Source organism: Furipterus horrens, unplaced genomic scaffold (assembly GCF_987537825.1).
Source record: "Furipterus horrens unplaced genomic scaffold, mFurHor1.1.pri manual_scaffold_3, whole genome shotgun sequence".
In the NCBI taxonomy this organism is placed as follows: Eukaryota; Metazoa; Chordata; class Mammalia; order Chiroptera; family Furipteridae; genus Furipterus; species Furipterus horrens.
The window spans coordinates 109,536,619-109,550,289 of NW_028327173.1; the positions used below are offsets into that span (position 1 = coordinate 109,536,619).

The window sequence follows — 13,671 nt, forward strand, 5'->3', positions numbered from 1 at the left end:
GAAAATAGTTGCTCATCGCACTGGCTGCTGTGAAAGCCATCTTTGCGTTGTTCCTGTGTCCGGTTCTCTAATGTCTGCAGCCACTTCCACTGCCAGGGACTCCTGCAACTTTTTCGCCAGAGTTCTCAAACTCTCACTTAAAAAAAAAAAATCTGCTGCATTGGTTCACTGGATCACCAGATCGCGGGATCACTGGATCACCAAACCAGAGCCTCACTGGCTTGCCGCACCCTGTCGGACACAGCCCCGGGGACCAGCTAGCGATCACAACCAAAGACGTAACTGAGAAGAAGAAGGGAGTTGTGCAGGAGACAGGGAATGGAAGAGAGCCGCCTGCTCAAGGGAACGCTGATGAGGAACATGGGAAGGAAGCCGCTGTCAGTTGAAGGAGCGGAGGAAGAGGAGAAAGAGGAGAAAGATAATGGTGATGAAGACAGAAGAACGGGCAGTAAAAGATGATGAGGACGACTAGACAGCAAAAAGGGAAAAGTTAAACTTAAAATAAAGGGCAGCCGTGACCTAGTCACGCTTCACTTCCTGTCTCAGAATCAGCATTTGGTCACCTTCCAGAAGGGGGTCCCACCACCCGCCCGGCCAAGCCGCGGGCAGCACCGCCTGCTGGTGACGCAAGCTCTCCACTACCCCCGCGAAACCACAGCCTGGGTTTGCAACAAGGGAGGGAAAAAAAGCCAAAACTTCAGAGAATCTGCTTTTTTTTTTTCTTCTTAAAAAAATACTTTAAAAAGAAAAATTTGCATCTTTTATTTACATTTTATATTTTTGTACATATTGTTAGGGGTCAGCCAATTTTAATGATTTTGGGATGACCAAAGAGCAGAGCTTCCCTGCCTTACTTCTGACAGACTTGTGGTGTGACTATGTTCATTATAATCTCAAAGGAGAAAAAAAAAACTGTAAGAAAGCAAAATCAACAACAACAAAACAATCTTATTCCGAGCACTCCAGAAACTACTTTTGTGTATTTAGATGTACTATAGTTAGTTGGTTTGTGTGATAGTTAAAAAGGCCAAAGATAAAAGGTTTCTTTTCTATCCTTGTTTTGTCTAGGAAGTTGCTCTTTATTTTTTAGCTTGTTTGATTTATGTGTGAAACAATGTTGTCCAACAATAACCCAGAATTTTAATTTGCTAAATTGTTCTAACAAAAAAAGAAAGTTGCTCAGAGGGGAGGAGCAAGGATTGACTAGAAAACATTTTCTGAAGTGACTAAAATGTTTTATATCTTAATTGAGATGTTGATTATATTTTCAAAATCAATCAGTTATCCATTTAAGTGCGTTTCACTGTGTATAAATTTAATCTTTAAAAAAGCCTTGAACAAAAAAAGAGACAACTGTAATTGAAAAACAGTTAAAACAACAACAAAAAAACCCCTTGAACAATCTGCAGGAAAACGATGCTCAAATACACTCACAACATAAACACACATACTTTGTATTAAACATCAGATTGCAAAAATGAAATCTAATTGTGAATATGTGGAACAACCAGAACTTGTACTCTCTGCTGTGAGAATGTAAACAAGTTGACAATACAGGCAAATGTGTGCATATGATCCAGCAAGTCCACCACTAATTATGTACCTTCGAAAAGTCATATGCAAACAAGTACTCCATATTAAAGGCAGTATTGTCTATAATAGTTATATACCAGAAGTCACCAATATTCTGAGCTATTCAGAAACAGAATATTGGGTGAATAAAGAGATGCAGAAAAATACACATTGCATGATACTATTTTGATAAAACTTAAAAATATAAAAATTCAATTCAATGAACTCCCCATGAGTATACACATAAATAGAAATGGTATGAAAGCATGAACAAATAATAAGTATTGAATTTAGTATAGTGGTTACCTCTAGGGAGGGAAAGAGGCCCGCAAGGGCTCCCTCTCTATTTATAACATTCTATTTTAAATATCTGAAGCAAATATGGAAAAATATTACTATCTGTTGTGCTCAGTGGGGATGCAGGGTATTTATTTGAGATACTATTCTACATTAATTCTTCATGTTAAAATATTTCAAGACAAACAAAGAGAAGAAGTCAACTCTGACAACTCAAGCTTAGAGAGACTGGTTTAAGAAATTAATAGTTTCATTGTCTCCTAAAGAGAAACTGAAACTGTCCCACTGTCCAAGAAATATAGGGGTTATTTATTCTTTGGAGCTTTGCATATAGTTTTAACTCATTTATTTATCCTTATTCTCTTTCCACAAAGGATTTAAGGTAGCTTGTAACAAAAGACAAATACAATGAGTCAGGAAAACATAAACGTAAGTAGAAGATCAGGATCAAAGGTAACAAATATTACATCAATACTGGTTAATCACAGTTGCTGTGATCAAGTTTCAGACTTGACCCTGAAATTCTCGGCAACAGGAACTGTTCCATCTCCAGCTGACACATAAAAGCCGGTTATAAAAACTAACCTTTGTTCTTCAGAATTTAAACAATATTTTCCTGAGCAGTCTCTCTGATTTCTATTTTTCAATTTGCCTTGCTAATTAGCCAGGTTCTTCTTTCTCTTGTTCTTTTGTCCCTCCTTTCTTCCTCCCCACCCTTCCTTTTTCCTTTTTTTTCATTCTTTCATTATTTTACTAAACGCCAGGTCCTTAAGACTGGCAGTGGTTGTGAATGCAGGTTCTATTTATTATTTATTGGCTGAAATACTCTTGGGTGAGGTTTTTAACTTCTCTGCCTGTTTTTCTAAGGTTCAAATGGTGATATCTATCATACATATATCACAGTGTTAGAAGATTGAGATAATGCATGTGAAAAGCTTTGAATGGTGCTAGTTGCTGTTCAATAACTCTTAGCTGTCGTTATGATTATTATTACCCTCTGGAGGAGAGTATGAATCAGTGTCTTTCATGCCCTAGTCAGAAACAGATCAGGAGCAGGGTAAAGCTTCGTTGTCTCACATGCAAGACTACCAGTGCTGTGAACCGCAGGAGGTGGGAGCTGCACACTTCACAACTATCCCCAGATCGAGTAGCACATTTAACCATCTGTCTGCTGCACCAAAACATGAGGGACACTGGACATTTCTGCTTTTGAGGCAACCACAATATTTGTTTCTGGTTGAGATTCCTTTCGGAAAAAACAAACCTGCAGCACACACTAGCCTGGACACTCTCAGACTGTGAGATGTGCATCACTTCACCCTCCCTGATGACCTGGGACAGCTGATTCTAGGGATAACCACTAACAACCTAGGACTCTCACTTGATTCCAGGCCCAGTAGACCTCTGCTCCCTGTGTCTTTTCATCTGGAGATTTTCCTCAACTAGGAGCTCCAGCAAAATGGGTTGGGAGAAAGCTGAACTGAAGGGAAGAGAAACTAGGTAGGAGGACACAGACTTGGGGAGTTTGGAGCTAGACAAAATAAGATTAAGGAGTAGAAACCAATAAGTATGGGGCAGAGGGAGCTAGGTACAAAGGCAGGTGAGACCAAGTGACAAAGCTGGGGCATAAGGAGCTTTGGTTTCAGGAGCACGACAGGCACCTTACTACCAGGCCTGAAGCAGAGTGTGGGTAGAGCCAGCAGTGCCTGTGGGCTTGCTGCCAAGTCACTGAGTGCTGACTTGGGGTTCCTTAAATTCTCAGAACAACAGGGGAGGGAGGGCCAAGAATACATGCACATGTGAAGATCAAGTCCCTTTGGCATCAGGGATGAGAGGGTTGAGGGAGGAGAGGCAACATTCAGGAAGCCATACAGATTATTTATTAACCAGCCAGGCCATTCACCTGCAAAGCCTGGAGTGAGCACTAGTTCCCCACACTCCTAAGGAGCCACAAGTTCTTGCCTTTCCTATTTACTAGAAGACCACAAACACTATTCATTTCTCTTCTCAGTATCACCCTCAAGAGGGGAATCTCATTTCTATACCAAACAAGATATAAACACCAGGAGAGATGGTTGGTGGTGGAAATCAGGTTTTTTCATGGGATCACAAAGAAAGCATTTCAGGGACCCATATGGGAGGAGTGGTCTTGTTGTAAGGTTTATTCAGGTGAAAGGATGCCCCTGTGTCTCATCTCTGTCCGTCCTGCCATGGAAAAAGTCCAAACCATAACTTCAGCAAGGCCAAAACAAAGGCCAGTATCCAGAGTTTCTATTTCATATTAAAGCTTAGTCCTTTGGAGCCCACTTGGTCTGCTTCTTCGTTCCTCTGGGGTTATAACCAGGAGCTTTTTCAAAATAACTTGGGAGATCAACCAATCTCCCAAGCTTTCACAGGCTTTTGATAGGTCCACTCCCTAGTTAGACTAACAAGCCTCTGTGGTCAAGCACCTCCCCCTGTGCCCCCAACAACCTGGTATTGGAGGGTAGGCCATGTTCCTGGGGAGATTTCCTGTGTTCCTAGGATGAAGTCTCCTCCGTGGGAGTCCCCTGGAGTATGTGAATGAGTCTGTAAATGCTATAGCTTTCTGGCTAAGCAAGCAGGCTTATGCTCCCCAGTTTATTAAGCTCAACATCTAATTCCCTTTGTTCTCTTTATTAATAACTAGTTAACTACCTATGGTAACATTATCACCCTTAACTAATCAGATGAGAAATGGTCCATATATTTCAATTTAGAGAGACTGAAGGATCATCAAGAAATGCTAATCCCTCTTCCTGTCCTGGGACACCAATTCTGTAGTTCAACTTGTATCTAGAAGAATAATAGTTCCATTTACTGGGTGTTGACAGTGTGCCAGGGATTATAATAAAAGCATTAATCTCATTTGATCCTCACAACAATCTTGTGAGGAAACTGAGGTTCATATTGGTCACAAGCTATCGAGATGGTAGCTCAGGCGCCAAGGTGCAAACCCAGGACAGTGTGACCTAAAAGGCCACGTTCTGAAATATCATGCCAACCTCCTAAACTTGAGCATTCCTTTTTGTGGGGGAATGATCAAGCGCTCTTATAGATGTGGGGCCTTTCTTAGGATGGCAGAAGCAGTTTACCAACCTCCCTTACAAGCATTTCTATATGGCTTTTTTTGTCCTATTTCATTCTTGTCTTCCCACATCTTGATGGTCCTGCTGCCAGTTCAGTTACTAAGAAAAATCTGAGCAAATTGAAGTCCTATTTACTGACCTGTAAGACTTTTGTATCATCTCTAGCTATGGAAATGCACTCCACCCAGCCTCCTAAACAGCATGAGATAGGACAGACCCCTGTTATTTACCTGTTTGGTTTTTAAATAGAATTAGAAAAATTAGAAGCTTTCATCCATAAAACCCTACTACTTCTGAGGTACAGGTACACATGCCTACCTAAAAAAAAAAAAAAAGCCCAAGAATAGCTAACAACAGAAGGAAACACCTTTCATGGAAGCTGACCTACTTATTTCTAACTGCATTTTACATTCACTGAGGATCCCTTAATACAGAGCATTTTCTTCCTGCCCCAGTTTTGACTCATTTCCATATTTTCTGTCCACTGTGACCCGTGCTGCGCTGAGGGTACGCACCTAGAAGATGAGGACCTCTTCCTATGCAGGTGAAGTGAAATGCTCCTACTCAGTTAAAGAGGAACATACAATAAAATGACAATTCTGCCTGGAATAACAAGGCAAACATACTTTTTGTTTACTTATTAATAAGTTTAATAATTTACTTATATAAAAGAACATGTTTTGGTTTTGAAATCATGACAGAAAATAAAAAAGCAAATAACTGGAAATTACTGGTTGAAAGAAGGCAAAAGCAACCGATGCTGAATCATGAGCAAACACTATGTGCAGTGGCACCATTCAAAGCAGGAGCTGAAGATGCAGTGCGAAGATGCAGTGCTATCCCAAGGCCAAGCCAGCTCTAAACACTTCTTGGGCCCTCAGGTTGTTTGGTCATATATAGAAAACAAGGCTCTTCTTCTCTCGCTTCCCTTCTTTCCTTCCTAACCTTTAACTATGAGAACAGTAGGTGATAATGATTTGATGTACCCTAGTTTGTAGGATAGTACTGTTATTGACTTAGCATGTTTAACCCACATACTTTCAACTTTCAAGAACATGAAACTGCTAAAATCACTGTAACTAAAAGCACTTCTATTTTTGGTCAGTTATCTGCTGTAGGCAAAGCTTCATATAGGAGTTTTTATTGCGAGTTTCTATGACTGCATCCCTAACAAGCTCGATGAACATCTGTGGCCACAGCTTCCGCAAAGCCTCGTTTTTCATGTTGATTTCCGTGGCTTCCTTCACAAGGTCCTCTATATACATGTTACAGAACTTCTTTTTCTCCTTTGTTTCCTGTTAAAGAAAGAAAAATTTTCTCTGAATCACAATTAATCCAAAAGCCAAAGCAACAATTAGCTGAACCAGAGAACCTTGAAATAATCTATTCTGCCCCTATTTCTCAGAGCAGGAACACTTGCCTAGACAGCCTGGGCGCAGAGGTATGCTTGAGAAAAGGCACTGACTCCCCAGCCAATGCCTACTTCTGCTAGACAATTCCGTGAGAAAATGTGTTTCTTTACTAGAATCACTGGATCATAACTACTATTTCTCCCCTGGTAGGCAGTCACATTTCTCAATCCAGGTAGTTTAGCTCACACGAGTGAGTGACTGTACAGATTCATAGCTTCTAGTGGTGAATGATTCAGAGTATTGATACTGACAATCTTAATGAATATGGGATCAGTGAATAGCCATATACATACTTTAAATAACCATACTATAAATTCGCTCTCTACTTTAGGAAAGCAGGTAGTGCACATTATACTGACTTATGTGGTTTATACCATTTGGACAAAGTTGAGGAACAGTGTATAAGGAAGAAGAGGAAATATATACAAGCCTGGGATCCAGAAACTGGCCTTTGAAAAAAGTTTTCCCTCCCCATCTACAATTGAAAATCTCAGTTCAAAACACAAACTGGGCTCCAGTTTCATCCCAGAGGCTGAAACAAAGCCATTCTGTTTAATGCAAGAATTCAACATTAATTTTGGAAATTGATACTTTGGGGAAGTATAAAGGCATGATGATGGAAAGTCAATTTATATGGAAAATTCAATGAAATAGATCAGATAAATCAGAATTACCAGGGAATCAATTCACATTAATGAAGAAGGAAAGAAAGAAATGTCAGTGAGACAATAGGTGTAACTACTTGAAAAGGATCTACTGAAATCTCCAACTCAAAACACCAAAATAATTCCAAGACGAATTAAAGAGTTAAATTTAAAATATCAACAGATATCACCATTAAAATTACACTTACACATATTTGTAATAACAAGGAAAATACATTATAATGCTAAGTGGAAAAAAACACAAAATGAAGTTTTGATAGAGGTTGGGTTATATGAGTGTATTTCTCAAAACTTAGCAATCATAAATCCAAAGTTTATATTTAATTGTATATAATTTTACCTCAAAAGAAGAAAATATATAAAATACTAAACTCTAATTAATGATATGCATGCTGAATTATTTAGGGAGATGCACACTAATGTCTGCAATTACTTTAAAATATATTTAAAAATAGAGGTGGATTTTTGAAAGAGAATGGGGTAGACACAGAGATTATGTGACAAAGCAAGTACAATGTTAACAGTAGAATCTGGGTTTGGATATATGGATGCTCACTATAAAAGCCTTTTAACTTTGCTATATGTTTGAAATTTTTATTAAAATGTTAGAAAAAATTATAGAAAACTATTAGAAGAAAATATACTAAAGTACCATTAAGATAGTCTTTGTCGACTTCTGGCCAAGATGGAGACATAGGTAAACACACTTCGCCACCTTCCACAACAATAAGAAGAAATACAACTACTTCAAAACTAAAAACAATCAGAACTACCAGAAAATTGAACTGTCTGGAAGTCCATCAAACAAAGATATAAAGAAACAATACTCATCCAAACAGGTGTGACAGCTCTACCTAAGACACAGAGGCAAACACAGGAGGCTGTCAAGTTGAGGAGGTGGAGAAGTATGGCCCAAAAGAGGGAGCAGATCAAGGTCCCAATGGGAGAACTGAGCAACGAAGAGATACCCAACCTAACAGATGTACAGTTCAAAACACTGCTGATAACGATGCTCTCAGACTGACAGACAAGATTAAGTACCACAAACGCACAAGGGAAGAAGTGAAGGCTATGCTAAGTGGAATGAAAGTAAATCCACATGAAACCAATGAGGAAAGGAAGGAAGCCAGGGTTCAAATCATCGATTTGGAACATAAGGGAGAAATAAATAGTCAACCAGCACAGAAGGAGTAAACAAGAATTGAAAAAATAATGCAAGAGGCTTAGGAACCTCTGGAACAACTTTAAACGTGCCAATATCTGAATCATAAGTGATGCCAGAAGGAGAAAAGAAAGAGCAAGAAATTGAAAGCTTATCTGAGAAAATAATGAAGGAAAACTCCCCAAATTTGGTGAAGGAAATAGACAGACAAGTCTAGGAAGCACAGAGAGTCCTAAACAAGCTCGACTCAAGGAGGACCACATCAAGATACATCATAATTAAAATGTCAAAGGTTAACGATAAAGAGAGAATCTTAAAAGCAGCAAGAGAAAAGAAGAGAGTTACCTACAAAGGGGTCCCTATAGGATTATTAGCTGACTTCTGAAAAGAAAGTTTGTAGGGGATAAGGGACTGGCAGGAAGTATTCAAAGTGAGGAAAAGCAAGGACCTACAATCAAGATTACTTTGTCCAGCAAAGCTATCATTTAGAATGGAAGGACAGATAAAGTGCTTCCCAGACAAGGTAAAGCTAAAGGACTTCACCATCACCAAGCCATTATTATATGAAATGTTAAAGAAACTTAATTTAAGAAAAAGAAGAAAATCAAAACTATGAACAATAAAATGACAACAAACTCACAACTATCAACAAATGAATCTAAAAAGAACTAAGCAAACAACCAGAATAGGAACAGAATCATAGGTATGGGGAACATGGGGAAGGCAGCTGGGAGGGGGAAGGAGGGAGAAGGAGGGAAATGGTGCAGGAATTAAGAAGCATAGTAGTAAGGTGCAGAATAGACAGGGGAAGTTGAGAATAGTACAGGAAAGGGTTAAGTCAAAGAGCTTATATACATGACCCACTGACATGGATTAAGGGGGCTGGGACTGCTGGAGGGAGCGGGGTGCTGGCCAGAGGAGGCAAAGGGAAAAGAAACTGATACAACTATAACAGTATAATCAATAAAACATACAAAAAAAAAAGAAAAAGAAAGAAAGAAAAAGAATGTGGATCCTGGGGACAGGGAAGCATGGAAGTCACCGATATAAGTTAGAATTCTGCCTAGAGTCTCCCTGTCATGCATGATGTCTACTTCCCAGTTTCTAGTTATCCTATTTATGTAGTTAAAGAAAATTGAGAATGGGTGTTCAATTATGTGAAATGCCTTTTCAGAATCAATAGAAATAATCACACTTTTTCATTTTAGATCTACTAATATTCTAACATTGAATCTTCCTTACAATCTTAGAATAAACTGCACTTGGCTGTATTGTTACTCATTTAATGCTCTGCTGTATTCTGATTGAAAACATTTTTAAAGGAGTTTTGCATCATTAATATTCTTAGGTATTTGGTCTGGCTTTTCTTTTTCTGTTCAATTCTGACATAACATTTTAAATCAATGTTACGCTGTCAACCTTGAAAAAAATGTAAGTTTTCTTTCTTACTCAGTATTCTTAGACAATTTAAAAATCATTGGAATTGGCTGTTCCTTAAAGAGTTGGTAGATTTCTCTACGAAATTGTTCTTGTTTTGAATGCAGTTCTGACATTCTTCTAAATGCCTGTTTTGGAAATTGTATTTTTTGACTTATAGAACCACCTGTTTTCAGAAAGAGAAGCTTGGCTTTCATTTTCCTCTTGTGACAAAAAGAGGAAGCCCCTAATGACCAAAGGATTTTGTTCAGTTTGCTTTACATAGTCCACTTACTACCGTCTACTCTATCTTTTAATACTGTCTACCTCAATCTCTGTGCTTCAACAACACTGAACTGCTTATACCTCCTTGCCTTATCATTTTTATACTTCTCTGCCTTTTATTTACACTATGCCATGCCCCAGAATTGCCCTTCCTTCTCCTTTTGTTATAGTTATTTTATCCTTTAAGACTTAGATCAAAAAGTTTCTTCTTTAGAAAGCCTTCCTTGACCTGGGTTAGCTATCCCTCCTTTACTCTCCTGATATATTGATTTGTAGTTATCCCTGTACATGCCTATCTCCTCCACTAGAATGTAAGGTCCAAGAGAATAAGACAGGAACTTCTTACAGCACAAGTATTATGTGTGATAGGTACTTAATATATGACTTTTGAATGAGTGGAAGTATATTAGTGTAGAGAGAATTAAGATGAGACAGAAGATTACCTGACCTCAAGTATATGAAGAGTTTTCATAAGAGAAAAATTTCTTTTTTACACAAAGCTGTACTAGAATCATTAAATGAAAGTTATTAGTTTAATTTGGGTAAGAAGTTCTCCATAGTTGGAGTTGTTCAATGATACATAGCTACAGCATGAAGCAGTGACTTCTCTTGAACCAGAAGAATTAAAAGCATAATCTGAACATCCTTTAGTACGCTATAAAAATACTGTTACATACATGGAGTTTTCAAGAGATTTTCAAGCTATAATCCCCAGAGCCCTATGGGTTCTGAAGAGATGCTTCAGGATTGGGGTGAAGTAAGGGGAAAGGAAAAGAACAGAGATCTAGTGAAGCTCTGAACCCCCTACTTTTCTCTACAACAAGAGCAGCTCTGCTATTTTGCTTGATTTTGACATATTGAGTTTTCAGCTACATTATGGTTTGAATAAAGACTCCCACAGCTGTTAAAAAAAACATTTGAAAACTATTTGCCTATTACACTTCAAATCTTATGTATCTATTGTATATATACACACACATATATACTCATATATCTACATATGATATATTCATGTATCTATATCTATATATATAGTGCCTTGTACATAGGTCACAGGTGTGCAATCAATGCTGTCTGATTTCTTTGTCTTATTCTTTTGCCCTTTACTTCCCTCAAAATCTCTTGTAGAATCTAACATTCTATTGTTAGATGACTTGTTTCTTCAGCTTTTTATGAGCTCCATCAAGGCAGAAACTGCATGCTTTTCTTCTTTGTAGCTCATGCAGCACCCTAACATTGTATTCCCTCCAATAACCCTCTAAACACTTTGGCTAAGTAGCTACAGTGGAAACATAACAGGCCGAAGTTATATTACATGATTAAGAATACAGAAGTTAATGGTGTAGGAGATTGAAAGAAGTGAATTAAAACAGCAAGGACTCAAGCAAAGAGAATAGAAAGTGTCTTCTGCCAGTCTGGCATGGGCTGGTTAAGTATTCCCAGCAAACCTATATCCTTTTTCTTACATCAGAGACATTAGGACCCTTAGTCCTACCATGGTCTAGATTTGGGGCACATACTTCTTTTGAAGATATTTTTTTTCCTGCTGAAATGAAGATATTGGAATTATGGGCTCTACTTCTCTACTTCTGCCTACTGTCCTCACCTTTGTATATTTAAGGCTGGCTAACATTTGAGAAAAACAAAGAAAAGGTTATCTTAACTGATTAAGAAAAAAATGCACAACTGCCAAGTCCTTAGTCAAGTGGGATATATCCAGGCATTAGATTCCAAAAATCAATGGTAGTTTTACCTCTAAGTTTTCGTTATAAAAGTCTCTTGTGGTATAATTTAACATAGCACGATTTGTATTTTCTCCTACAAGTCTTTTGCTATCATTATTTTCTTCATTGACAATACCAGGTTTTTTCCCCTTGGTTTCTTGCAGATATCGGAATTGCTTCTTCCTGCACGAAGATAGTAAAGGGGTTTGGAGAGTTACTTAACACTTTTATTAACACATACCCATTTCTTGATGAGTTTAGAGGAGGACATATTCTTTTGAATATTTGTTTCATGAGCTTGAATTTATTATTTACTTGAGCTCAGTTCAGTACCCCAATTTTTCTACTTAATTAAGCTATTCAACTCAAATTGTCATTCCATAGCTACCAATCATCAATATAAATGTTTCAAGCATTTCTTAAGTGAAAAAAAATGCTTCCTTTAAAAAAAATCAATACAAAAATTAAGTTATCACAGAGCACAAAAGAACCTAATGACAGATGTAGTAGACTGCCCTGGTCAGGTAGCTCAGCTGGTTAGAATGTCATCCTCATACATCAGGTTTCAGGTTTGATCCCCAGTCAGGGCACATACAGGAATCAACCAATGAATCCATAAATAAGTGGAATAACAAATTGATGTTTTTTTCCCTTTCTCTCTCCCTTCCTCTTCTCTCTCTAAAATCAATAAAAAACTTCCAACTATTAGCATATCAGGGCAAGATCCTAGTAGGAGGTAAATAAAAACAGGAAGCCTCCTTTGGTTTTAAAGAAGAACATAAACAATGCTCATAGTTTCACTTACAGATTCATAAGCCTAAAATTACAAAGGACTGCAACTCATCCTCCACAGGAGTAGCTTTCTGGTTTCCACCACTAAGAGCGTCTATAAATGAATAGTACTTTACTGTGAACTTAAGATTGGGAGCAGAAGAGAAATATATCTTTTAAAGTTTCTTCCTTTTTCTAATTTAAAAGTATAACTCAATCATTTTAGAAACTGTAAGGAATACAGAGCTTGAGAAATATACATAGGTAAAATCACTCAAATTGATAGCTCAAATATATAAATCTGTAACATTGTTCACATTTGACATACCTCTTTTAGGCTTTTTCTACAAATTTTTGTAAAAAGTTAAGATCATACTAAACATCCAATTTCCACCACTAAGAGCGTCTATAAGTGAATACTACTTCGCTGTGAACTTAAGATTGGGAGCAGTAAGAGGGAGGAATTGTTATTTTTTATTGTTAAAATATTTAACTAATTAATTAATTAATTTTAAAAAAAGAAGAAGAAGAATATATGAAAGGGTGAGGCGGGAGAGCTTGTATGTACGACCCATGGGCATGGACTTGGAGAGGGGATTGTTGGGGAAGGGGGGTGCTGGGCGGAGGGGAGCAAAGGGGAAAAAAAATTGGAACTATTGTAACAATATAATCAATAAAATATACTTAAAAAAAAAAAAAAAAAAGATTGGGAGCAGTAGAGGAATATACTACTTTCACTTAATGTTATACAATAAGCTTTCTCCATGTCACTAAAAAATTCATAATTTTAATATATAAATTGTTATGTAGATCACAATTTACCTAATCAATCTTTTTTATTGGACATTTAGGCACCATAATACTCTCATTTTTATAATGAAAAAAATGAGTAATATAGGTCTTTATCTGCATTTATTTTCTTTATTGATTTTCTTAATTACAAGAGCAACCTAAACATACATTTATATCACTTTTTTACATAACTCATTTTATTTTTATTGACTGTATTAGGGTGATATTGTTGATAAATTATATAGGTTTCAGGAGCACGATTCTATAATACATCATCTGTATATTGTATTGTGTGCTCACCATCCCAAGTTTCCTTCCATCACCATTTATTCTCCATTTACCCTCTTCTTACCTTCCCCCACCCTCCTTTCCCTCTGCTAATCGCCATACTGTCAATGGCATTAAAAATTTTTTTTCTTAATCCCTAGCTCCCTGACCCCTCCCCTCTGACAGCTGTCAGTCCATTCT

The 13,671-nt window shown here is 37.5% G+C and overlaps 1 protein-coding gene across 1 annotated transcript in view; it reads right to left on the reverse strand.

The window, feature by feature from the left end:
* Positions 1 to 5,645: 5,645 nt before the first annotated feature.
* Positions 5,646 to 13,671, reverse strand: part of LOC150015733 (leucine-rich repeat-containing protein 49) — an 81,920-nt gene continuing 73,894 nt past the window's right edge. Inside the window, exons 8-9 of the mRNA XM_090271817.1 lie at positions 11,670 to 11,823; positions 5,646 to 6,271 (exon numbers count right to left, since the gene is read on the reverse strand). Of these exons, the coding sequence (XP_090127943.1) occupies positions 6,068 to 6,271; positions 11,670 to 11,823 (358 nt within the window). The 3' untranslated portion in view covers positions 5,646 to 6,067. The remainder of the gene's footprint in view (positions 6,272 to 11,669; positions 11,824 to 13,671) is intronic.